At 38.1% G+C, this 26,728-nt stretch overlaps 3 protein-coding genes across 4 annotated transcripts; 1 reads left to right on the top strand and 2 right to left on the bottom strand.

Annotated features, from left to right (window-relative positions):
• Positions 1 to 100: 100 nt before the first annotated feature.
• ing1 (inhibitor of growth family, member 1) lies at positions 101 to 5,004 on the top strand. The gene is made up of 4 exons (XM_006788319.3): positions 101 to 213; positions 1,301 to 1,468; positions 2,789 to 2,937; positions 4,032 to 5,004. The coding sequence occupies exons 2-4, from the start codon at positions 1,330 to 1,332 to the stop codon at positions 4,662 to 4,664; spliced, it is 921 nt and encodes a 306-aa protein (XP_006788382.1). The 5' UTR covers positions 101 to 213; positions 1,301 to 1,329; the 3' UTR covers positions 4,665 to 5,004.
• Positions 5,005 to 5,582: 578 nt separating this feature from the next.
• Positions 5,583 to 9,258, bottom strand: ube2al (ubiquitin conjugating enzyme E2 A, like). 2 transcript variants are annotated; one of them, XM_087829749.1, is made up of 7 exons: positions 9,232 to 9,258; positions 9,085 to 9,135; positions 7,507 to 7,587; positions 7,395 to 7,420; positions 7,149 to 7,238; positions 6,987 to 7,075; positions 5,583 to 6,341 (listed from the first exon to the last, which is right to left on the bottom strand). In XM_087829749.1, the coding sequence occupies exons 2-7, from the start codon at positions 9,126 to 9,128 to the stop codon at positions 6,213 to 6,215; spliced, it is 459 nt and encodes a 152-aa protein (XP_087685875.1). In that variant the 5' UTR covers positions 9,129 to 9,135; positions 9,232 to 9,258; the 3' UTR covers positions 5,583 to 6,212. The 2 variants fall into 2 exon arrangements, with proteins under 2 accessions (XP_087685875.1, XP_006788381.1); XM_006788318.2 differs by having other exon boundaries at positions 9,085 to 9,253.
• Positions 9,259 to 9,793: 535 nt separating this feature from the next.
• On the bottom strand, positions 9,794 to 23,831 carry ankrd10b (ankyrin repeat domain 10b). The gene is made up of 6 exons (XM_006788317.3): positions 23,474 to 23,831; positions 22,562 to 22,714; positions 21,554 to 21,645; positions 13,331 to 13,596; positions 12,441 to 12,548; positions 9,794 to 10,379 (listed from the first exon to the last, which is right to left on the bottom strand). The coding sequence occupies exons 1-6, from the start codon at positions 23,669 to 23,671 to the stop codon at positions 10,180 to 10,182; spliced, it is 1,017 nt and encodes a 338-aa protein (XP_006788380.1). The 5' UTR covers positions 23,672 to 23,831; the 3' UTR covers positions 9,794 to 10,179.
• Positions 23,832 to 26,728: the final 2,897 nt, after the last annotated feature.

The following is a 26,728-nucleotide window of genomic DNA, read 5'->3' as shown; positions in this document are numbered from 1 at the left end:
TAAACCTAAAAGCAGAAGAGTGAGGCGTTTTGTGTGATTCGTGTAAAGTATGCGGCGCATGCGCATAGCTGAATTAGCCGACAGCTAGCGCCGTTGTTGCGAGTCCACCGTAGTTACACACACACACACACACACACGCGCGCGACCTAGCGTTAGCAACAAGACCCACAGCCGCATCACAGAGTCTGTAAGGTTAACTCGGAGTATTCACAGGTAAGTTTACTTACCCTCCGCTTATATGGCAACTAAATGAGTGTGGCGAGGTATCTGCTCTGTATTTCCGTAAGGATTGGAGCTGAATTTCGTTTAGTATTGTTATAAGCTAGCCGGCTAATCCAGCTAACAGACACGTCGAAGCCAACGCGTTAAAATAAGACCACTTTAAAGTGCCAAAGCAGTAAAAGACCATTCTGTTTGTCCACGTCGTGTTAGATAGAATTGTCCGTAAATGTTCAGTGGGTGCTTAATGTGTTGAAGGTGAAACGTATTCACTTCGGTGACCGTTGTTCAAAGCGTTGTGTTTGTCACATTAAGATGTAACTTTCCAAAACATTTAGCAGCGACTTCCACATTTAACGCCACATTTTGAAAATCCAATTTTCATAGGTGTGTGGTGCAGACTAAGAGATTCATAAACTTGCAAACTGGGAAAAGTTGGGTATCGTTACTTGACGTTAAAATGGACTCAGCAGCAGCAGGGCAGGATAGCTGCTGTAGTTAGCTTTGGCAAGCATTAGACACGACAGGGCGGCTGCTGCTTTTGATGAAATATTCAAGCACAGCAGTTCACTTGTGTCCTGTTGTTTGTGGCAGGCTTTGTGTTAGCATATCCATCTGTGATTCTTCCACATAGCCAGAATGATTACAGTTCCCCGGGAAACACTGCTAGCTAGCATTACAGTTGTCTGCTCCGTTGTAGTTGTGAAGACCTTGCTGTAAGGACACCCCATACGAGCAGCTTCTAGTTATCAGCTATCCACCGGAAGTCACCGGGTCTTGTATTTCTTTGCAGATCCTGCATTGGTAGTTCGAGTTAGCTAACAGTTGGCACATTCGCAGTACACGTAGCAATTTCATCAGTATGGCTGACTGCAGATCAGTTGTCTTCTCTTCTGTATGTCTGCAGCCCAGAACTGATTCATGATTACAGGTGTTAGTAAACACGACGAAAACGCTGTAAAACACACGTTATGATGCTTCAATCAAAAACGTTTGAGGCAGTGAAGTAATATTTACTTGCAAACTTGAGTATTAGATTTATCAATGAAAAAGCTAATGTTGTTAACGGGTGTTGGTGTAGGAGTGCGCCGGCGGGGAAACGGATCCGCAATGCTGAACCCGACCAATGGTGACCCAGGTCACGTTGTTGTGAACTATGTGGAGGAGTATTTGGATCTTGTGGAGTCCCTTCCTTTTGACTTGCAAAGGAGCGTGTCCCTCATGAAGGAAATTGATGCCAAGTATCAAGGTAAAGATTACTCTTTGATGTTTACATTTGTTTAGGTTTCATGGTGAAATTATATATATATATATATATATATATATATATATATATATATATATATATATATATATATATATAATCACATTGCATTTAATAAAGCCTAGAAAGATTTGTGATTTAAAGTGTGCATTTTACAGGTGAACAAATGGATAAGATGGTTAACCTACAGCCACACAGTAGTATATACAAGTATGTAATCGCCATTGTATGTACTACATTAGCAGTTGCTGTATTATATACCTTGCAACCAGCAATTAAATACTGTATGATAGATACTTGATTTATCCTACAAGGGAAATCACTGTTTACAACAGTGTTTACAACATAAACAATACAAATAAAAATATCCTGTGGCACAGTAGGTTAACACTACTGCCTCACAAGAAGGTCCTTGGTTTGAATCCAGTCTGAGGCCTTTCTGTGTGGAGTTGGCATGTTCTTCCCAATGGCCTCCCTCCCAGTACTCTGGCTTCCTACCTCGGTGGTAAAACATACACAGGGTTAGGTTTACTGGTGATTGTAAATTCACAGTATGTGAGCTTGATGTGTTGTGAGCTCCTTGTGTTAGCCCTGGTGACCTATCCGAGGTGTCCCTCACTTCTCAGCGTATGACGGCTAGTTCCAGCACCTCTGTGATTCTGAATTGGACAAGCAGAAGAGAATGGATGGATAAAAGTATTGTATTTACTACAGTCCCATACTCAAGGACTTATTATGTGAGGTGGTGCAAAGTTTTATTTATAACAGTGATGAAATAAAGTAATTTAAGAAATTACATTAAATAAAAAAATAAAACATAAGACTGAGATTAAGCAAAAGAGAAATGGTCCCATATGCATTACAAAATAGTAGTGGATATGACAAAATAACATGTACTTGCTATGTATAATTACATTACTATAATATTTGCACCAGATGTTAATCAGCTTTGGCAATCAGTTTAATCTCATTTTTAACCACATAATACATGATCGAAATACAGTGTTTATTTAGTTACAGTAAACTTTAGTGACACTTGCTTCCAGAAGATTTTGATTAAAACTGTAATGTAGTAGTAATGCTTGAGTGTTAACTTTGCCTGACATATTGTCAAGAAATCCAAAGTAATACAAAAGATTTCAATGATTTATTTTTCTTACTTTTCAACCTGTAGTCATGCTGCTGCTCCGTCTGTGTTGATGAGGGTTAAAAAACAAAACAAAACCCAACAACAAGTATACAATTGAACATGTGGTGTATTTCTGTTCTGTTCTTATTTGTTTTTTTCTTTTCTTTTTTTGTCAGATGTTCTGAAGGAGCTTGATGATGCTTATGAGCGGTATCGCCGTGAATCTGACTCCCTTCAGAGGCGCAAGCTTCAGTTGTCTATTCAGAGGGCACTGATTCGCAGTCAGGAGCTTGGAGATGAAAAGATCCAGATTGCTGGTCAAATGGTACGTGGAAGAAAAACTGGACAAAAAAGTAGCTTTCGGGTCTTAATGTGTGCATTGATGAAGCTACGTTACTCTTCTTCTGTGACATATGTGGAAGAACGCCTACCCTGACTAATGGGTTTCATGGATCTTTTTAGAGATCTTTTGTATCAGGACTGAATGAGCTTTATGTTTACATTTTTTGGAAATCTTTTTGTAGAAAGAAAGAAAAAAATCTAAACATTTACAAGACTCCAGCAGTAAACATTAAATAACTCTATTGTAGATGCAAGCTAGGCAGTTACCAGAAACACAACACTATGTTTGACCTTCCTGTTTGGCATGTTTGGTATGTCAAGTTCAGTTGGGTTGTGTTCCTTTTGTGATACATAATTACAGTGGATAGCTTTGATAATAATTTCTCTATGAACATTCACATTTATATATATTTTTTAAAACTATTTTCAGGCTCTTGCCTTTATATGGATAGCACAGTAGCGATAAACAGGAAATGGGGTACAGAGGGAATGACATGCAGGGAAGGATTGGGCGACCAGGAGTGGAACCAGATACACAGCTGCTAAAATCCTTTTAGTCCATTTGGCACGCATCCCTCCCTCTACAAACACAGGTTTACCCTTTGTAAACCTGTTTATAGTAACATTTGTACGCCCCTAGACGTCAGCTATGCCTAAACTGCTGAAAGCATGAACTTCTTTCTAGTTAATTCAGCAAAGAAGGCAAAATTTATGTTCAACAAATCTTAATCAGAGTTGGCTTTTTAAAACGTACAGTGCATCCAAGGGAGCTACAGATTGTCTCTTCACAAAAACGTAAACCAAAAAGGATTTAGGCGTCACGATGATTAATGAGAGTCCTTTAAAAGGCTTTTATTCGTGTAAGTTCAAGCAACATGGCTCATTTGTGTTCTGGTTCAGCTGTTGATTGGCTCTGTCGGGGCACAGACATGGCAGATACTGATGTAGTTTGGGGTTTCTCACATAGATTTGTATTCAGGATTATTTAAGTGTGATGGTTTAGTCTACATTGTCAAATAAATTAGGTGAACTTGGAAAAAATAAAAAACAAAACATGAATGTTCTTTCTTTTTCCAGGTGGAGCTGGTTGAGAACCGAACGCGACAAATAGACTGGCATTCAGAACTACTCCTTTCCTCTCAAGAAATCCCAGAAAGTCACATTCCTCCGGCCACCTCCATGACAACCACTGCATCGTCTTTGATGTCCTCAACATCAGCTACAGTTACTGTGGGCAAACCCAGTCACCACGACAAGAAGCGCGATGAGGTCACATCATCTTCAGGCGGTGGAGAAAAGGCGGGAGGGAAACGCTCACGACGTCAGAAAAATGGAGAAAATCGGGAAAGCTACGGGGGTCTGGATCATGCTGAGGAAGTGGGAGTGGGGGTGTCTCGGGAAAAGAAGGCCAAAACATCTTCCAAGAAAAAGAAAAGGTCAAAAGGAAAATCAGAGAGAGAAGTGTCTCCTCCAGACCTGCCCATTGATCCGGATGAGCCAACATATTGCCTGTGCGAACAGGTGTCTTACGGCGAGATGATTGGCTGTGATAATGACGAATGTCCCATTGAGTGGTTTCATTTCTCCTGCGTCGGGCTCCATCATAAGCCTAAAGGCAAGTGGTACTGCCCGAAGTGTAGAGGCGAAAACGAGAAGACCATGGACAAGGCCTTAGAAAGGGCTAAGAAGGAGAGAGCCTACAACAGGTAGCTCTCCTGGCCCCATGAACATTCCTGTGTGAAAAATTTAATTTTATCTATATTAGTCTTCATTTACAGTTAACAGTGTTTGCTTAAAAAAAAAAAAAAAAAAAAAAAAATCCACGAAGAGAGGGGTGTTGTAAATAGTTATTTTTGTAACAGCTGTGTACCTGAGAAATGAGAATGCCACCTCCTGGTTGTTTACAAACAGTAGCTGTAGTACAGTACACAACCATGTGCATGTTTGTAACAAGCTGTCCTGCACATCATCCCTCTTTGTGTTCGTCTTGCATGCAACATCACAAGCTTAACTATATAAACTCAAATAAAAAACAAAGTAGAAACATGAATTCTGTGTTCTTCAACACTACTTTATAGTCAACACTCAAAGTTCACTGTGTGGTGATTTCAGATGCATCGTTTTTTGTAATCATTGATCTGTAATTACAACTGAATTGCAGCTTACTGCATTTCACTAGAACATTGTACAAGAGCAACATGGATGCTACTTTTATGATAAAATGAGATGTTTAAAATGTATTTAATGAGTTTTAGGTAAAAGCTCATGATTCTCCAGTATTGCATAAAGAACTGTCAGTTGAGAGTGCATTTTAACTTATATTGAATATATAATTTTATTTTGCTGTTTTAACAAAGATCTCAAAAAAAGACCATATATAGTGGATTTTCTGGCATCACCATCTCTAGAAACAGATCTTATGAGAACTTTAGCTTTACTGTCGTCCACTTTCCCAAACAAGGCCTGATTTAGACTGTGACTAACTAGCCTGACTATGAATCTCCGTAGAGGCTACGACGTACCCCACGCAAGTGGCCATTGTTGCTACCAGCATTTATGCTCAAACCTTGGAAAGTAAAATAACTTGTGCACTAACAACTTGAAAGAAAATGCATATCCATACAAGGATGACTTTGCCTTTTTTTATTTACAAGTACTGGAAAAGGTGACATGGGGGACAACCAGTGCAAAATCTGTACATAATTTCAGTTGCAGGTTTCTTATATACATAAGTGAACGGGAAAGTGAATACACTCCGTCATGCATGTAACAGTTCACAACACAGCAAAGGACATGGTGTAAAGGTGATTTAGTTGTAGTCTGTGATAATCAGGCTGCTCAGTATCCAACTGCCTTATGAAAATAAACTGACAACAAATCAGGCTCACAACAGAAAAGGACCCATGACTTAACGATGTACCCTCTTGAGACACAAAACATAATTAATCATGGAGTTATTAGAGCAAGTTGGAACACACCAGGATTTTAAGTAATGGCCCTCAAGTCCATAATGATATTACATCAAGGCAAGATTCAGCACATTTCCCCTGATGAACTTAAAAAGGGGGCGAGAATAGAAAAAAAAGGCCCTCTTTGTTGGGCAGGAACAAGATGTTTTATGATGGAAAGTTGAGGGTAAAGTGCATAAAAGCTTAAAATTAAAAGAGGGGAGGGTCAAAAAATTAAGAGGTATTCCACTAAAACTTGCAGCACACACAGCTTAACAATGGAGGGAGAGAAGCAATCACAAGTATCAGGTCAACTGTCTCGCCAGCTTTGTTCTACGATGGCAGAGACGCGTTTCTCATATTCCCGTTTGTTCTCCTGGTACAGCTGAGCTGCCTGGCTGTTGGCCGGACTGTTGGGGTTTGGCTCATCAAGCAGGGACTGCAGGGGGAGAGAAGATTAATACAGAAGGCAAGAATATTTAAATGGAAAACAACAAACCTGAATCAACTCATTCATCTACTCAGTACTGCTAAAAGATGGAACAAAAAACAAAACTGTCATGCCCTTTAGCTATTGCACAATACTGAGAATTTTCCAGTTTGCCACTGTACTTTTACAAACTAAAATCTAATCTTTTGAATTCAATCATAAATTTTAATCTTCTATCATTTGAATATTGATTATTTTCATGTATTAACAGCACTTAATGAATCAACACTACCTTATAAATGAGTTGCTATATAAGAAAATAATATTCTCAGAAATTCTCAGATGTTACCGATATGTTTAAGCTTACACTTTGGGACATTTGTTTAGTTCATATGATATCAGTGGAGATTATTCAATCAGTGTGTGGTCAGCTGCAGTCCTACACACTGACATTAAACTTAGTCTGGATGAGCCTGGATTTGCAGTAGCAGCTTTTCGTTTCTCAGAGAAATATATACATATTATTTCTATTATATATTATAATATTGCCACAATGATTTGGAAATGCACTTAATGTTTCCATAATCAAATTAACAATAATATGCCATAATAATGTGATCTTTTCTTTTATTGTTAAATATTGACACTTCTTACCTGGATAGATGTTAGAATAGAAGACACATCATAAGTGGGGCTCCAACGATTCTGTAGGATGTCTAAACATATACTGCCATCCGCGTAGACTGTGGAGAAAAAACAATTATTAACAGGCCACAAATAACACTATAACGAGGCAGCAGGTGATCATGTTCTTACCATTTGGATGAAACATCTTTGACACAAATCGCACTGTAGGGGGTTTGTTGGGATATTCTTCTGTGAATTCTACGATGAGTTTAAATGTACCTGAAACAAAGGAACACATATGAGATTTTGGACCAACTGAGGACACTTTGGAGATGTGACTTGAGGGGTCTCTTTCAATTAATGCTATTCAAGGAGATTTTTGATTAAGTTACTACATTTAACTCTATCTATCTCTATATACAATGGGGTACTTACCATCCTCAAAGGGAGTTCCTTCAGGGCTGTGAATTTAGAGAAAAGCGATATTTTGTCATTTGTTCAGAAACAAAAATAAGATCTACACTTCAGAACCAAATTAATTTCTTACCCAAAAATGACTGCATTCCACACCATGATGTTGTTTTCAGAAGGGGCACCACTGACACCAGCTGGAGGATCCTCTTGTAGACTGCATACCCAAAAGGTTGAGTAAATAAATACACTGAAGCAAAGTTTCAAGGCCTCAAAGGTAATGACCAGAGACAATATTTCTCCACTGAGTCCACAGAAAGGTGTATTTCACAATCAAATGTCTCCTTTCATTGTCTAACCACACCCACATTTATAAGGTCAAACAAACATACCATACTTGGAAACACAGCTGTTGCCATGGTTTCCTTTTCCTAACACAATATGTCAGTGCCATTAATGACAAACGGTAGGAACTATTATTTATTAAATACAGAATTAGTTACATCATGAGCGACAAAGATGCTTATAAGATGCCTGCTCAAAGTTAGCTGTTAAATTTTAAAATTAGCATAACTACCTAACTTGCAATGAAGCCTCAGAAACATTATATAATTGTTCTACTGTGAGATGCTCAATCACTACCCATTTATTGGCACTTATCTCCACATAACTGAGTCACCTGCCTTCACAAAGTGTTGTGTTTATTCGGAACTTAAATCTTGGCCCCTCCACATAAAGATAAAAAATACAAAACACAATACAAAATACCCGGAACACCGCAAAATTCACTGAAGATTAAACTTAACATGAATAAAAGAAAACATTTAAAAAGCCATATCAGTAGTATATTCGTCCCAAATACCTGCTCACATTCCTGAATACTTCAAATATGACATAATCAAAAGACCAGAGGCTCGATTTACAGTGAGATCAAAACACGTTTAAGGACCCCGAAGAGGTCCAGTAACTCACTACGATAAACAGAATCGCTTACAAAGAAACAAACCCCGAAACATTTTCCGTGGGCAGTGTTACCTTACGGTTATAAACGGAGCTGAAGGCCAATACACGGCCTGGCATTCGCTTTGTTTTACTGTTGTTTCTCACCTTTGACATATTGATTTCTACTCGGAAATTTACATAACAATCTAACTTTATTCTGTTTCGCTTCTTGGCGTCATTATTTGCCTCATTAACTCAAACTTTTGTAAGTTTGCGACCGTAGGGATGTCGAACCGTTTGCGCTGGTCAACAACGCAACTATCAAGCGGAAATATAAGATAAACGGAAGGAATACATTCGTGGAGCACTGGGGTTGAATGCGTTGAAAAAAAATGTTTAAACCATGAAAACCGTCCGGCCACTCCTCACGCATATTCAAAGCTAAAAGATTCAAAGAGTCAGCTAGGAGCTGTACGTTGACAGAAGCCTTAGTCAACCAACCTGCTAGCATTAGCTAGCTCCGTTAGCGTCACGGAAAGACAAAGTGCTTTGAAAAAAAAAATATTTCACATAAATAATTCACATTCGCAGAAGCATACAATAATCTATAGCGGTTGCCTTGTGGTTGTTTTTACACAGGAAACTCCTAAATTGACTATATCCTGAAAAAACAGTGATTAGCTATGTCGGGCTAGCACAAGCTAGCATAATGATAGCTGCGAATTGTCAAAACGGCTAACGATGTCGGCATAATTCCTGTACACCAACTCACCGTTTAAAATCTCTCATAAGTCTTCTTCTGGCCGGGGTTGACATAGCTTAACTTGAAGAATACGTACAGACAAGGCAAAATAGTTGACAGGAGCTTATTTGCCTGTATTATAGTTAATGTAATTTGAGAACGTTACAGAAACCTTACAGAAGGGAGCCCGACTCTTCCGTCGTCCTACAAAGCTAATATGACGCGCTGGTTTGCATACATAGATTTACACAGGACGATACCACATCAAGAAGGAAGGGGAGGGGGGGCGGGGACATCTGCGATTACTAAGCAAACTTGAAATTTCTAGCATGAAAATGTCAGTAGACATTTTGTGTTGTTAGCATAAGTAGTTTCTATAAAAACGCTGTACTTTCTTTCAACACGATAGATTTATCTAATACAATATTTTATTTGATTGGAATCAACTCCCCACCGCATTCGAGTTAAGGGTGGCGCGGGACGTGGCCACGGTGACGTAGCCTCGATGACGGGATGTTTATGCTGCGCAGCTATGATGAAGGTCGGCCCTGAGACAGCTGTGCCAGCACGTGAGAGTGCAGCTTTTAAAGCAGTTTTCTGTATTAAGCGAGCACACCAATAACTTTAATGTAGATATCTAATGGATAGAAAAAGAAAGTAGAATACCATGATTCTCTACACACATAATTTCATAAGCCATCTATGGCAGGAAGCAGAACAAGATGTACGGAGAAAAATCAAACTTTGGAAAACCTTTTTTTAATGAATTACATCTTATGTGTTTCCATTTTTTAACATATTGAGACAAAAAAAATTTCAGCACTGGCAGTGGTTCATCTCAAATGCTTACTTTAGTGTATTCAAAGAAAACTGCTATTTGTAGCATAAATCACAACAAGAACTAAACATTAACTTTTTTTGTCTTTAACAACACAAAAATACACTTTTTACGCTGCTTTATTAATGCAGTTTCAGACCCATCCAGAACAGTGGCTCTGCTGTTAATAAACAAAGAAATTCAATGAACGTGACCACTCTGTGGCTTTAAGGCGAATGAATGCTTTTTTAGGCTTAAATGAGTTTCAGGCAAAAAGGAAGAGCTGTCAGGAAGATCACTTTTGTATTTTAGGATCCATGGTAAAGAAGCATGGTGCTGAAGAGGGTGTAGTCATAGAACTGCTCCGCTTTCACAGACTTCAGGTGCTCCACCTGACTGCCTCCAGTGTTAATGATCTCAGGTGAGCCGCTGTGGATGTGGTGGTCAAGGAGGATTTCTGCTGTTGGGCCGTTTGAGAAAAAGTCCTCACAGTGTCTTTCACCTGCCACTGTAAATGAAACAAATAGTCAAAAGGGCAAACAAATTGTTTTGATCGTGTTCCTGCCTCTAATAGAGAACAAACGAGGCAGGGGGCGATTTTGTTTTGCACAACTATTTAAAATTCTTTTTACTACAATTCTGTAAGCAGCCACGTAAAAATAATGTCTATTACATGGCCAGCTTTCAACACACATAAAGTGGTATCCAACTCTTTGGATTTAAAAAAAAAAGAGATCAATAAATTGCGAAATAGACTCCACAGGTTTATGTAATCTCAAAAGTTTTGACCTGAGACCTTGTTTTAAAATAGGTCACGTCCTGATCTGAGTAATTCTGACATACAATTTGCGTTGTACCACCGTGACCTAGTTCTGTGTCATTTCACAAGAAAAATCACAAGTCTTTTAAGCTCCATGACCCAACATCACAAGCAGAATTGTAAAAAATGTCAAAGGCACTGTATTTGCAATCATCTGAAAAATGTAAGCATTTTAAAAAAAATTAAAAAAATAAACACAGATGTTGTGAGACAGGAGAAAAAAAGAGCACGAGGATACACCAAGAAAACAAAGGCCACATTTATAAACTTTATACACATTTAATGATGTCAAGCAGTAAAGTACAAAGCTAAACCTGCTCAGTACTCAAAACATTGGATGCCCCAGATTCAAAGACTACACACTCAAACCTTCTGCCACGTAAAACAAAAACAGAAACCATGTTCAACATGAAATAGTACTACAAAATACAGAAAGAATCCCCCCCCCTATAAAATTTGAACACTGCGTACATTAAGTTACCGTTTGGATTACTTAACGCAGCTTAACAAATAAGGCTTTTTGCAAAGTGTAAAAAACCATGCAAACTTTTTTTCAGCAGGACTGTTTATACATAACAACCGATTGCAATATGGCCTGATATTAATTTAAAAAACACACTGGGTATTCTTCTGTAACACACGCAAATGCAAGCCTTGCTGCTAGTTACCTTAAAAGTTCACCAACACACACACACACACACACACACACAGTAAACATTCATCATATTTCAGACCAATCAATGACAAAGGTGAAAAAGAGGGGTTAACCAATTCTACTCTCATGGACCAGTAAATGTTACTAAAGGGCATCTAGAAACTCCAAGAAAGCTGCACAGTGAATTATGTAAATTTTAAAAGCTACATTCATGTTCATATATGCTTTGGCATAAAGTCATTCTTCAATATAAAATGCGAAATTTCCAGAGACTTTCTTTATGTATGTTTTAAAAAGTGCTTAGATACCAATTTCACATAAATGTCACCTATTAAATATCATTTTAAATCAACAATATTTACCGATTTATTAAACTGGGAGAAAAACAAACTCGAACATTACTATTTTTTTTGGTGTTGGCAGCAGAAGGTTGGTGTTCACAACATCAGGTGTCAAATGAAGTTTTCCTTATTTCTTATTATACAATAATGCACAAGGTTATGAGCGTTATAATAAGACGTGTCTAAATATTTTTTATGAAGCCAATATAAACATTTGCACTTTTAATGCAAACAACGTGGTATAATTGTGCAAAACAAAATCATCCTTTTATTTAAAACCTAATAAAAAGTAAGCATTACACAAGAACTGTCAGTATAATTGGACGTATGCACTGACTACATATCTGTATAACAAACACATATTAATACCTTTCTCCTTAAGAGTATAATCAGGTACATGGAAAAGTAGAAAATACAACACACACACACGCACGCACGCACCTAAATATCTTTCAAAGGAAGCTCTCCACCAAATCAAAACAAATGTATTTTGATATCTGTGCATTACTCAAAAAGGAAACATACAACAAACATACAAATGGGAACATAAGCGTGTGCCATTTCACACACAAGCCCTTTACAAGTAGGCATAAGAGTTGGTGCAGCGACAGGGGGTCTGCATCGACGCCACAGTGATGACCTCCAGCTCTTTAGCTGTGGGGCTCGACCTGGCTGGTCCCCCCTGATCCATGGGCCCCGGCCCTTGTGATGGTGCAACCCCATTCATCCCAAATGCAAAGCTTCCTGGCCCACCTGAGGTTACAGTCGCTGCCAGCTCCATGTTCATGCTCTCCATCTGTGCATCTCCAGCTCCATCTAGTGGCCCATTTCCGTTAAGCAATTTGGGCTCCACGCAAAAACCTGAGAGTCAAGACGGGAGGAAAAATCAGTGAGCTGAGAGCCAGGACATGTTTCTTCCATCCATTTAAAGAAAGATTTGCTTTGAAGATACAATTAACCCAGATTTTTTCCTAAAAATACATGCAGAGACTTGGTCTTGTGATGAAAAGAAGAAAATAGTTTGTAGATGACAATTTGCTGATCACCAATTCACCAAAACTGAATTATTTTTTGTTGTCATTCATGGGGATATCATGCATGCTAGAAATAACTTAAACAGCTGACTGTAAAAAGAAGTTGAGTACCCAACATCCTTTTGTGTTTCAACATAATCAATTAATATCAGGAAAATGAATTATAATCAATAAAAAGAGTCACTGTGTCACACTATTGCTGTGACTCACGTCAAATGTGAATAAAGTCTAACAAGACCCTTTGGAGGAAAGACTTCAGAAAATATTTTTTAAAAAGTAAATACCTGGAGAGACTTACACCCTTAATCTCCTAGATACACTGATGGTATCAATTTCAAAATCCTACTTCACTTGGTTTTCAAGTTATCTTGACCTTTGACATTGAGGTCAAGGTCACTGAGATTTGAACTCGATGGCATCAATTTCAAAATCTTATACTGTTTCGTTCTCGAGTTATTGCATTCACAAACTTTGGTGTGCATGACACTATACCATCAACCTTTTACGGCTGAGGGTCTTAATAATGTCTTGAAAGTTTCAATTTCCTTTAAAAGGTAACAGAAGAGAAAAAAAAGTATCTGAACAGACCTGATCAGCTTAGTAACTTACCGTTAGTTCTAGCCTTCTTTCCAGGGTTTGCTTCCATGCCTTCGAAAGACCTTTTTCTGTTGGGCATACCATTCAAGAAGCTGCGTCCCTGGATGGTGGGGTAAGTGTGGCACCCATTCTGGCTCATGCCATTCAGAAAAACCCCATTATGAGACTGAGCCATGTTTTGTTGGAAGTTCTGGGCATTGGAGAGTATTTCAGCGCACTCCCGGAATCCCTGCGCGTGGGCCAGGTCAGCAGCAGTCAGCCCACTGGCATTCCTCATACTGCACAACAGAAAAGGGAGTGTTAGAAACACTCACTGTATGCTCCATTTACACAAATAAAACACAAACAAAATGAGACAAACCCAAGCGCGCACACGTAGGCACACACACCCCCACACGCACATACATACATACATAAACGCACGCACACACATTCATTAAGCAAATATTCGCACACACAGACAAACACAGATGTATAGAAATAGCCTGTGCTGCTCTACCCTCTCTCACATCCTCTTCGTCATCTTCATGACAGATGACGACTGATCCCTTTGGGATCATCTGCATCTTGAGTGAAACTTAAAAATTTCACTTGTTTCCACATAATTAAGGAAACACGTCTGCTGCAAACGGACATGGTTAAGACAGCTGAGCACATGCACTTGAACATGTATGAAATGATCCGCTGCATCCACAGGAGATCACATCCGTGGACCGCGTCAAACGGGCTACATCAAGGAGCATTCTGCGAAGGATGAGAAGCGGTTATCATCTCACGTCTCCAACGCCGATAAAGTTCAAGGATTTCTGCAAAGCCGCATTGAAAGTGCAGTGATGTTGTCTTCTCTGTGTCAATGTCCATGTGGAAAAGCCAGCAAAGAAAATGACAGACTGGCAAAGTGACAAAATCCCCAGAGATGAGTCAGAGAATCAGAAGAGGGTGAAGACTATGATGCAATCTTCAAAACAAACTCCAGAGAGTGAACGATTAGGGCGAGAACAAATCAAGGTCGAACTGCAGCACCCAAGCAACACCACTCTTCTTTTGTTGAGAATGTGAAGCTAAAGTGAACTTGTCCTCATGTTGTTTCAAGAAAAATGAGCAAGAGAATAAAACAAAAAAAAAAAACATAATAAAATAACTCTAAATAGTCTGTGCACTCTGTGTTAACCATAGCCAGTTGCAGCAGTGATAAAGTAACTTTCTGGGAGCAGTAATGAATGAACAAACAGCACTGTGTCCCCTCCCCCTCACAAATTTACAGTTTTCAAACAGCATTAAAGTGTGGAAACTATTTCAACTGGAGGTAAAATGTGGACAGCAAGGAGAAAAAACTACACAGGAATAAAATAAAAACTATATTAAAAAAAAGGTGCTATTAATATAAAATTTGATTATTCTGCTTAAGGATACAGAAAATAATTGACCAACCAAAACATTTCTTGCAGCTTAATGATGGAAATTTCTTTTGTCTGTTTCAGCCAGTTACAAAAACAATACTGCCGTTGTTCGGGGCCTAAATGTCATCATGCTGTGAAATGAGTTCTCTAACCAAACAGCTCAGTCTTTGTCAAAGAACTGGGAGCGCTGGCCCACATCTGACTCTGGACTGGGTTTTTTTTTGTTTGTTTTTTTTTAAACAACACGACAGGAAAAACGTTGAAAGCAATCGTCACGTCGTTTCATGCATGACTAAAATGATTTACCGAAATTTTAGGAATAAATAATAAATTTTGTTTCATTGAACTTTGAGTTTATAGTGTTAAATTAAAACCAGGTGATATTAGCTTCCACACAAAGAGGCAGGATTTAAAGCACACAGCTGCTGTTTGGTCATTCGTGATGTGTAGAAACTGCTCGTTTTCTGCATTTTTATCTAAACAGTTGTGCAGAAATAAACATTTCAAGAACTAGAGCATGTGAAAAAACATTTTATAAAGAATTGAAGATTTATATATATATAAAAAAAAAAAATCAAACAAGTAAAAATCACACAATAAACTTGTTGCACATTACCCGTCCCCTTCAAAATTAACGCTTCCAAAGGATTAATCCAAGAGGTTACATTTTAACTGAATATCATTTACATGTTAAATGGTAGATGGATCAGTCTCACTCTAAGGAATAGATAATTCTCATGTATAATACTAAATAAGAATTTAATGTTAAAATTTGTCTCTCTTTGAACACAGTTCCCTAAGTAAACCAGTGGACCAGATAGGCACAGAATAACATACTGTTACTGTGATAAAAATCTAACATCTTCTAATCTTAATCATTAAGGTCCACTTATTGTATGATAATGGTACAACAAGTACTTGCCCTAATTCTTGTCTAGAGGAACTCAGTGGTTACGCCTTTTTTTTGGACAAGGGTGAAATTTCACCTCAACCATCCCCAAATGAGATTTCCTCTCCCTTTTCAAGCACTTAAGATATTAAAGTTGCTCCTCGTTTTGAAATCTTATATCCAATATCAAATGAGTGATTGCAGAGACACTTGCAGATTACTGCAGCTCTGCTGTGGGGTTGGTCAAAGATAGGGAGGAGGTTATAGGTGCAGTGATTTTTTTATGTGTGTGTATATGTTGTGGATCTCTTAAGGAGGAAGCTAAACATTAGACACTCATGAGTGCCAGGCATTTTAAATGCCCGACTATAAGTGCAAATTTCAAGTTTTCAGATAAAGTCTGCTGCAAATTAATTCTCTCATTTCTTTATTAGACTCTCTGGCTTCATTTCCAGCATTGACTTGTTTCCAAACCAAATCTTGAACATCAGCTTGAACATCTCCCTCCACATAACTGAAACAATATGCCCCTTTTCTATTTCCCTAATAATTTAAACCATTATTCCTTTAGTGAGACCTGACATCTATGGTAATCACTAATCCAACAAAATGGATAGCTGTGTATAGCTTAAAAGAAAAAACAACAACAACGAAAACAAAAAAAACAACTTAAAAAAGGAAGCGTTAATTCTTTGTAAATGCCTGGTATGCTTTGCTTTTCGGGCCTAAGCACACAATATGCATCTTCTCTAACTATTGTCTAACCTTCCAGAGGCAGCCTATTATCATGCTACATGTTGACATGGGACTCACGTGATTAACCCTGTCCATTTAAAGGACTCCTATGGTTAGTTCACAAAATAAAGACAAATCATAAAATTAAAAAAAGAGGCTAAATACAGGAACAATCATGGATAATAAGCAAAGCATGCAGGTCTAAAACTTTAGTTTTGATTTATTAAAAAACCTAGCATTAAAACCAATCACCGCAAGAAATACCTCAACAGTTTGCCAGTGTGTAGATAGGAAGCGATAGTGAGAACACTCAATGCCACAACAGTGCGGCTATCCCAGGGAACGGGGCAGACTCAGCAGTGTCTATTCTCCCCCTTTCTAGGATTACTTGAAAAAACCAAGTCATTTCCAATTCAATGGCTGCAAAACATTAAGATGTACGGTTCTGTTTCTGTTAACAGTATAGAAAACTTTTTTTGTAAACTTATTGTCACTTTCATAAAGGAAAAGGTGACAAAGATTAGAAGTCAAAACAGACTATGATATTGTATAGGGTTAATACTGTGACATACAAAAGAAAACATTTCTGTGTATAACGTAAAATATTTGGTACAGTGAAATGACAGTGAATAACCATTGCAACAGGATGATGTTAGCATTAGACAGTTCAGTACATGATGTTATGCAAATCTACCCATCTCACTCAGCTGCTCTAAGCATGCCTGCACTACGCTCATCACTGGCAGCCTCTAAGCACTGGCCTACCTGCTGCTAGTTTGCTACTGGACCACCTTTACAGTTTGAGGCTCATGACAAAAAAGAATTTCTTAGAAATCTACCCCCCAAAAAGTCTATATATTTTTAGTGCTAAGTTTATTTTAGCGTTCTAGAGCAAAATCAGAGCATTGGTTTTATGATTCAAATTAAATACTGGATTTCAAAAGGCAAAGTAAAGCTCGTATTTATAAAGCTGGGTCTGATTAATTTAGTTACCATATATCTACTTTATGAGTGGTTCTACGAGTAGTTTATAGATGTCCTTATCATTTTTCTTGGTAGTGTATTTATAATAGGATTTAAGATGGCGTTCGTTCAAGTGACTTGGCGCAAACAGCCAAAGATGTTGATCCTGTCAGCACTCGGGACAGAGCTACAAATAAAACCATGATGAACTGTGACACTGGGGAAAGTTTTGAAGAGTTTTATTTAATCGTTTTTATGTTCCAGTAAGGAATTATGTAAAAGTTATGACTGTCAACCCAATCTTTTAGACTGAAGCAGAAACGCTTGCACAGAGGTGTTGCCAAAATGCCTGCTGAGCGTCAAGGCATGCTTCAAGAAGGACCCAAGTTTTATCCAACCATGACACCACTGAGTAAAATAACACAAACCTCAGGTTTAGGTGGACTTAATGTTGTTCCCACTCATTAAAAAAAAAAAAAAAAAGGTGCATAAAAGCATCTGTAGGTGACGGCCAAAGGAATGAAAGTATTTCATACGTAATTCAAGGCTTTCAAGAGCACTTCCTTCTAATGAATCAAATGAGTACATCACACTCTTGTGTCTCTTCTTTCTTCCACACGGAAAATGTGAAGATAAGCAGAAACAGTCACAGCTGCAAAATGCTCTGACAAAGTCTGTAAGTCAAAGCTTACAGTTTTATCACTTATGAATTACTTCTCCCCATTGAAAATCTCAGATGACAAGTGTGTTCAAGAGAATGTAATACAAAGCAAGCATAAAACAAAGCCAAGAAGATGAACAGCCCACTGAGGAAAATCCTCAATGAAAAATGTAGATTTAAGCGACTGAATAAAACCCATTCATTCATTCACTGTTCATATAATCAATGTGACAAGGACATCCTGTTTGCGTGAAATATAATTTAGCCGCTTTGCTGTAAAAAGGTACTCTCAAAGGCTTCTGTGAAAATATTTGGAAGCATTGCTTTTCTTTTATAACCATGGTAATGTTGATGTGAGTTTCCATTAAGAATAAACCATTCATAATCCACTACTTAATCCATTTTACTGCCTTAGATCCTGCACAAAACACTCCACAGTAAAAACGTGCTTGTTATTGAAGCTTCGCTCCCATAATGCAGTGAGTGGACCGGAGGGCAAAGGAAGTGTTTAGATGCCTATCACGGAGCTTTAATCTGACATGAAAGAAATGTGACATGGAGATGGCTGTTCAAGTAATAGATCTCAAAGAATAGACTCAATGTTCAAGCTAACTTCCAAAAAGAAAATGCAGAAACTTTGACTTCAATAACAGCATTTATAATAAAAAAATTACCAAAGCGCTAAATGAGTAGATTTAGAGCTGTTTGTCCTGACTAACAGATTCAAATTAGAAGATTATCAACACAGTATTTTAGACTTAGTATATTACACATATTTTGAATTAAACATTACAACTAAAAATTAGGGTAAAAACTAAAAGCCTAAGAACACAATTTAGTTCATATAGTAGTATATGATGTAGACTACTATGTATTGCAGAGTTGTATTATTATAGTATAAACTGCATACACAAAAATATTTTCCCAGCAAAATATTTCTCTCTTATGCATCAGATATAATGCACCATGAGTGCTACCAACGACTGATTGCCTGAATAATTATCACGTCAAGGTTCATTTGCTGCCTTGCCACCAAATATTTACTGCACATGACAGCAGACTATTTTCTTTGTCAACCTTTGTTAACATTGGAATATTTTGTTAGCAGATGTTTGAAAGCCCTTTGATGCTGAAATTTGTTATTTTGTCATGAGCCCCAGTCCCACCTGCTGTGCCTTAGTCTTCCCTCCAGCTGCGCCCCCGCTACATTTCTGAGTCATAAGTTAAATAAATGAAAAACAAACAAACTTGATAATAAACTAAACTAAATATCTGTGATCTGCAGGGAGAAAAACAAAACAAAACAAAACAAAAAAATCACATATCATTTTCATCAAAAAATATAATACTCATCAGCTGATAACCAAATGCACACTGTGTGAACCACTGCTGAGCTTCTCTGCGTGAAAGCAGTGGATTTAATTTGCCAAGGCAACCGTAGCAACCAGGGTGTTTATACAAGGAGAAAATGAAGTGTTTTTAATTTCTATCGAGTGTTTTTTATGACTCTGGGACACGCACTCTGTGAAACTATGAGGAACAGATTATGCATGGTGTGTGTGTGTGTGTCTCTAAAACCTTTTGAAAAGGCGTGTGAGCACTGTTTGCATTCCTTTACTGAAACAAGGCCCAAAGTCAGCACTGCTCTCAGATTATGTTCAGTATTATCATGGTTATACCTAAAGCTCACTTTTACTGCTTCATGGTGGGATTTACCTTCTTTACAGAGAGCTTTTGGTGAACAAAGATTTATTAGACTACAAAAAATTAACATACATATAAACTCCTTGGTAGCTTGGGGTTTCTGTTCTCTAATGGGATCACAAAGAAAAGGCAGACAGTATGTTGCAGAAAATGAAGCTGCAAGACTTCATAATTGAAAAACAAAAACAAATAAAACATGTTGAGTCTAACATCTAAACTCCTAAGACTAAAGTAATCAGCAACCTTTAATTTCTTTGTGCATTAAAAAGCTACTTACAAACCTGGTAACCTACTTTAGTGAGAATCAACTCAAGGCTTTTTTTGTTTTGTTTGTTTTACAGCTGGATAACACAGGTAAGCTGTGAGTATGTAAACTGGGTGCCTAATTTATTAGGCTTATTCACATGACCTTTAGGAAAATAACAGCTATGATCTAACGATATAGCTGTTGTTATTTCAAGTCCTGCCAGTCTTGAAGCTAAATTTAACAAACAGGAAAAATGAGTCTTGGCTCTCACTTCTTTGTTCATGCGTCAGATCGAACAACAGTGATAACAATGTTTTCTATAAATGGGTATGTTGGCAAAACAACTGTAAAGGTGTGACTGATCATTACTACAAGAGGAGATTATGTCTACCTCCTAAAATACTGCTACTAAGCTAAATTTATCGTGCAAGATCTGCTCAATGCAGATATTATTGTTAAGTTTAATGATCCTTGAAAAAGGTGGACATGAGAGCAGCCAAAACAATCTTGCAAAAACTTAAAAAAGAAGAAGAAAAAAAAAAAGATTTTGCATTTCCAAACACGGCCACCTAATCAATGCATTTTCATTCAATGCAACACCTTACAGCCTTTCCACAATGACAGTAAAGAGGTATTCAGATAAAAAGGCAATGTGCATTTGGTCACCCAGTTAAGCTGTGTATTTAAGACACAAATCTTTAAAACAAATGTTAACAAAGAAAACCACACTCTAGATTTAACAGAGATCATGCAACATGGCCTACTAATTAAACAGTTTATCAACCTTTACATTAAGTTGCCCTCATGTTTGTGTAATAATCGTGCTGGATTGAAAAAGTCAGCCATCTAGATGAAAGACGCCGAGACGCAGAGTTAATAATCAACTTTTACTGTAACACACATAAAGTGTAGCAGACTATAAAGGTAATAAACGTCTGCTTATTCAAATACACAAGCAGGCACTTGTGGAATATGTCTTATCTGATCATGTTACACACAGAGAGCAACTTAATGTGAATTGTTGCAATGAAAAACAACAATTTTTAAGGATTAACAAAATGTGTCACATTTTCAAGGAAACGCCACCAATTCTGTTAATGTTTAACATGTCAAGCAAGCTAACTTTGCTATATTATTACCGTTTCACAAAATGCATCTCTATAACTTCTAAAAACATTTTCAAGGATGTAAATGTCTACACCGTTGTCTGGTGTACATTTTTAATGAACCCATGAACAATAAAACAAAGATGATTTTATTTTGTTGAGCTAAATGACTAATTCAGTCATTTGCTCAAATCTTGTTAAAAGTTATATACAGACACAACCTGAACTGATTTAAAGTAAAGTAACCGCTTCTAGAGCAGCGTTCCTTTTGGCTGAGGTTAATATAATATAATATCAAAAATTTTAATCTTAGTAATTACATTCTTCACCTTCTACAAATTTATGTTTAAGACCTGCACTGTTAATTTTGCAGATCACATATTTGCAGCTTTGAAGAAACTGAATAAACATTTAGACTTAACAACTGTACTGATGTGAGTTTGGTGGCGATCCCTTGTAAAGGTGTAACTAAAATGCTGGATAGTACAGAGGAAAAGAAATGATGACACAGGACTGATCACAGGACTTACTCAGCTTTCGCTCCCTGAATCAAGAGAGTGTTGATACACTCCAGGCTGCCCGCACGAGCAGCCTTGTGGATGGGCGTCTCGCCCACATAGTCCTGAGTGATGACAAGAGACTGCAGTTATATATAGAATGTATCAGACAGACATTACCAATTAAGTATTTATCAAATGTATCACATATTACTGCATCCTAAGCACATACTGGAAATTATAAAAGGGTGTAACTCTGCAGGACAGAGCCTGAACTTTTCACCCAGACATTACTGCCGCCCACACACATTTACAGTTGCACATTAGTAAGAGTGCAGCTGAGGGAAGGGGGGGGTGAGGCAGCTTTCCCCAACCACAATGCAACGTAGGCTGCGCTCAAATATCACACTTTCCTACTGCCCAATCCCAGGAAAGATAAAATGCTACACACTCAAGAGGAAAAGGTCCGCAAATCTGAGAACTTTCCCTTGTGTTTATTTCCACAGACGTTAAGCAGATTCAGTGGGAGTTGCAAAGCAATGTGGTTCCTGATGACGACAATATGTTATGTCACTGTGCCCCACTAATCTGATTCCTCTCAGTAGTGCAGTGGAGCATCAAATATAGCCTCAGTGCATGAGCCCGTCTGTGCATGAAATCCCACGGAGAGGAAAAGACGGGATGAGTGAGGCACTCAACAGTCTGACAGTGGCTGCTTCGGGAAATATGGTGAAGAAATAAAGAAATAAAATGGAATATGAGGGCATTGGTGGGTCAAATGGAGGAGTGAGCAGCAACACTGTCAGGGCCGTGACCCCAAATTAGAATTATCCTCTTCAATGGGATTATCTGAGCTCAACCCCTGATGCTCCTCTGCTCTTTTCACTCGCCCTCTCCCCTGCTTCCTTTTCATTTCACATAAAAACCATTGTCCCTTTTTTCTATTGTGTTTTCCTCTTGTCCCACTTTGTAACAAATGCAGTTTACATGTCACTTCAGGAAACTCTGTGAAAAAGGATGTGAGTGGGTCTGATATCGTACCTGTTTGTTAATATCTGCACCAGCTTGAAGCAACCATAACAAACACTCAGGGTGGCCCCCAAAAGCAGCAATGTGAGTGGGCGTCTGTGCAAACCTGGAGGTTACCGCGTTCACACCACAGCCCACCTGAACCAGACGCATCACACAATCGAGCTGTGAAGACACAAGTGCATTGCACATACAGTCAGACAGGTCCATTACCTGCATTCTGAGACAGGGCAGGTACAGGCAAGTAAGTGTGTTACAGCAGCCGAAAAAGGGCAAAAAAGAAGCGCTCCTATGTGGGCTGACTGGGTTTTCGAGGCACAATTATCAAAGCTTTGCCTCGGGGTATGAATCCAGTCTCTGTACAAACGTGAGGCCTATTCTTTTCTAATGTGCAGTTTGTTAAACAAGTCTTACCACGAGTATTTTTTACACTCAAACGCTTCATTAAAAATGAGTCATTAGCGCCGGGAGTTGGCTTGAAAGCAGTTTGAATAACCACCCTTTTTAGCTGCAAACCTGCTACAGTCCGCGAGGCTACATCCAATTTAACTAACTGCTCGTTAGCTAACATTTGTGGCTCTTGTAATGCTAGAATTTCGTGTTAAACCTATCGCCTAAAGCCATTAGTTAATATTAATAAGGTTCCTGTTCAACACTAGGTAAAAACGTACCTACAATTTTGCGCATACTAATACAATTAATTGAAAACTAGCTTTAAAAAGTATCGCTTTAACTTCAACGGTCCATTGTCTGCCTGCACTCAGGGACGGCTGCTTCTTCGTCTCATCAGCTAACAGTTAATGGAAACATCAGGAAATGGCCGAGACGAGCCTCATGATGTCGAAGAGCGACGACGCTCCTTCTGGATAACATTTCGCCTAAAAAATATCCATTAACTAAAACCCGGGCGGACAGAAGCGATACCTTTCCGAAGTGAGCAGCCCAGTGTATGGGCGTCCAGCCGTAGAAAGTGTCCTCCACCGTGAGGTCGGCCGGGTTTGATGTGCACTGAAGGAGGGAGCACAAGGCACCGACGTCTCCATCCCTGCAAGCCCGATGGAGAGGGAAGCGGCTGTTTAAGACCTCCTCGCTTGAGAATCCAGACTCCACTCCCACCGACATGGTAACGAAATTATAAATATTAGTCAACTATTTAAGAGGAGAGAGTAAATTAACTAGATGTGATTCAGTCCTCCGCGCCGACTCTGCGACCGTGCACGAGGACACACGCCACCCTGAATGGCGCGTCTTTCTCTGCCTGACAACACAAAGCAGGAGGCGTAGAGCACGCGCCGAGCTGAAACCCGAGAACCGCTGAGAGAGCCGCAAACTGCGGACTGGACTTCACATTCCCGCTTTCCCCTCTGGTCACCGTCGAGTGCCAGATTTTACGTTAGACCAGGAGCCTGTAATTACTTTCTACGGAAGATTGATGTTATCCCAAAAAGGTGTTCTTATAATGTTATGAAACTCCGATGTTCAATTTTTAAGCTATGTATTGAAAACGAAATGTTGAAAAAAAAAACATAATAAGAATCCAATTTGATAACTTTTGACCTTTCCTTCTGAACACCTCTGGTCTTCCTTTTAATAATGTACAGTGGGAGAATACATGGAGCACTGTATCAACAAGAGCACTCAGAGAGCATAACTCCCACTTAAGAGCAAAGGCTATACTAAAACTTTGATGTTTTATGATGTTTTTTAGTACAGCCTGCTGACATCAGCCCGTTTTGGTGAAAAAATAAAAGCTGTGTTATACACTTTCTCTATCATATGATATATTACTAGATATGATTTCATGATTTTTTTCAAGGTCTACTTTAATCTTTAACAGTAACAATGAAAATCAAGGTCAAATGCTTAGCCAACTTTATGCAAACTATATTTTCCCCCTCTGTGTCTGTACATACACACTCATATCTCTGAGTGAGCCGATCAACCCCACGCAGCTCAGTAAACAAGGGTGGAGACTATAAGAGGACAACAATGGGGGAAAAGACACATATCATTCATTTTTCTCAGTTATCTGAGATTTACTTAATGCATTTTTTGTGATGACTGAGTGCAGCGTAAAAAACAAATAGTACATAAACATATAACTCTCCAAAAAAAACAAAAATATAAATTATATACATAGGCATTATTTTGGGGGGTTAGGAACATCCCTGTTAACATTCCTATTGTGTTTTGATGCTACCTGTAGTAGATGTGATGAGTTATAATAGCACATATCTCTGCATGTCAGCCAAAGAATGTCTTTCGCCTGCAAATCACTGATATCAGAGTTGTTTTAAATTGAAATATTTCATGTTTATATTATTATTCACAGTATAGAATATATTCTCTAACACACTTATCATCACATTAATGTACTGAATTTATTATCCAGTCAGTTCACAATCACTGACAGTCACCTCTATGCCACCTTCTGTATATCTGAGTCACTGGATTAGTTAAAGCACAATGGACAAAAAAAAGGGACAAAAAACGGGTAGGCAAAAATGAATCAGTCTTGAAATAAATTATTAGTATCCATCACAATATATCAATAATGGATAAGATAAGATAAATACGATGATTTCATTGTTTCCCACAGGAGAAATGAGCACACTTTCAGGAAATACCTATCTTAAAATAAATTAAGCAATAATAAGGACTTAAAAAACAGTTACCTTCTTAAAAACTTCTCTACTCATCTTGCTGTTCAACTGACAGAAGGACAAATGAACATTTATAGCAGTTATATTTACACAAAGGGACGCTGCTCCTACCAGAGTTCATCAGCATAAATCAGAGCACGACATGCACGAGGGGCCAGAATCCCGTTGGCCTGCCAAACTGTGGATGGGACTAAAATATCTTGGTGGGTGAGGCCGGTTGTTGTTCCCACAATACTTTCCTGTCATTGTGTGACAGCTATTGATCACCAAAAACATGATACCCCCTCCCCCCACCCCCACCAAAAAAAAACCCAGCACCATGCTTTAATCCATGGTAACACACATTAAGAGGTCATGTGAGGCTAGTTGTTCTTACTTATTTTCAAATAGTTTACACATAAATAGATGTAATTAAATGTGAATATCACTGTGGATTTATTCACTACTAAGAGTTACAAATAAATCACAACTCTGTTCATTTCCTGAATTTCCTGCTGAGCACCTACAGGAACTATTTCTATCTAATCTTCCCTTTCTGCTCAAGGGCTCTGATGAATAACTGGCAATGGACCAAACCACTGTGAGGCAAATGCAGGAGAGTCTATGCTATAATTAGCACAAGAGCTTTCAGTGCATGTTATTATAGTATTTAACATCAGTTATATTTACAGTGCAGCACTGAGGAGGATAATGCTTTTTTCCCACGTAATTTTGTCTCATGGTTGGAATGAAGTGGCCATACAGTTTTGGGATGAGTGGTTCAGATTTGAAGGGTGTGAAAGAGTTCAGTGCCACACTTTATTTTCTCAGTTCTGTTTAGTGTCACTAAATTTGCTTATATAGATTATGTGGCATAATTCATCAACAAATAGACAGATCAAACAATTAATCCAGTATCATGGTGACAGCTCAACTCTCAACAAACAGATGCATTTTGTGTTGACAAAAATGACTGAAACAAATGATTTCCTTTAAAGCTGTAATTATATATATATATATTTTATTTTTAAGCATTATTAGTTCTAGTATTACCTTATTATTATTATTATCATTATTATTATTATTATTATTATGAATGCAATATTTTTTTATTTTTTTTATTTTCACAAACAATCCATAATTACATAACATAATACAGTTGAGCGCAATAAAAAACAAACAGACAAACAAACCAAAAACGAAACACAAAACAAAACACCAGCTCAGATCCATCTAAAAAAAGAAAAAGGAAATACAATACAGTACAATACATGTGGTCCCAGTAGTAAAATGCGGTTTGAACACTCAAGAGAATCCTTGTAGCATAATATTAGAGACATGAGGTTCCACATACTTCAAGTATGGTTCCCACAGCTTGTAAGATATTCCAATGGCACGAGATCCAACACCACTCTTTGTCAGCCTTTAATAGTTAGTGCTTTTTCATTAATTCAGTCTGTAAGTGAGGGTGGCCCAGATGAAAATAAAATACTATATTATAGTATAGTTTTAAACCAGGGGTAGGCAACTCCAGGCC

This window comes from Neolamprologus brichardi, chromosome 16 (assembly GCF_056152115.1).
Source record: "Neolamprologus brichardi isolate AB-2024 chromosome 16, ASM5615211v1, whole genome shotgun sequence".
NCBI lineage: Eukaryota > Metazoa > Chordata > Actinopteri > Cichliformes > Cichlidae > Neolamprologus > Neolamprologus brichardi.
This window is presented reverse-complemented; position numbering and strand designations above follow the sequence as displayed.

Excerpts from the sequence above, each read along its gene's own strand:
- ube2al (XM_087829749.1), bottom strand. The coding sequence starts at position 9,128 with ATGTCAACCCCGGCCAGAAGAAGACTTATGAGAGATTTTAAACG. Across the intron at positions 7,421-7,506 it reads TGGAATGCAGTCATTTTTGG|CCCTGAAGGAACTCCCTTTG; the intron begins GTAAGAAATTAA and ends CTAAATTCACAG. Across the intron at positions 6,342-6,986 it reads CTATTCTAACATCTATCCAG|TCCCTGCTTGATGAGCCAAA; the intron begins GTAAGAAGTGTC and ends CTCCCCCTGCAG.
- ing1 (XM_006788319.3), top strand. The coding sequence starts at position 1,330 with ATGCTGAACCCGACCAATGGTGACCCAGGTCACGTTGTTGTGAACTAT. Across the intron at positions 1,469-2,788 it reads AATTGATGCCAAGTATCAAG|ATGTTCTGAAGGAGCTTGAT; the intron begins GTAAAGATTACT and ends TTTTTTTGTCAG. Across the intron at positions 2,938-4,031 it reads TCCAGATTGCTGGTCAAATG|GTGGAGCTGGTTGAGAACCG; the intron begins GTACGTGGAAGA and ends TTCTTTTTCCAG.
- ankrd10b (XM_006788317.3), bottom strand. The coding sequence starts at position 23,671 with ATGTCGGTGGGAGTGGAGTCTGGATTCTCAAGCGAGGAGGTCTTAAAC. Across the intron at positions 21,646-22,561 it reads GTGCAGATATTAACAAACAG|GACTATGTGGGCGAGACGCC; the intron begins GTACGATATCAG and ends GTCATCACTCAG. Across the intron at positions 13,597-21,553 it reads ATTCAGGGAGCGAAAGCTGA|TATGAGGAATGCCAGTGGGC; the intron begins GTAAGTCCTGTG and ends TCTGTTGTGCAG.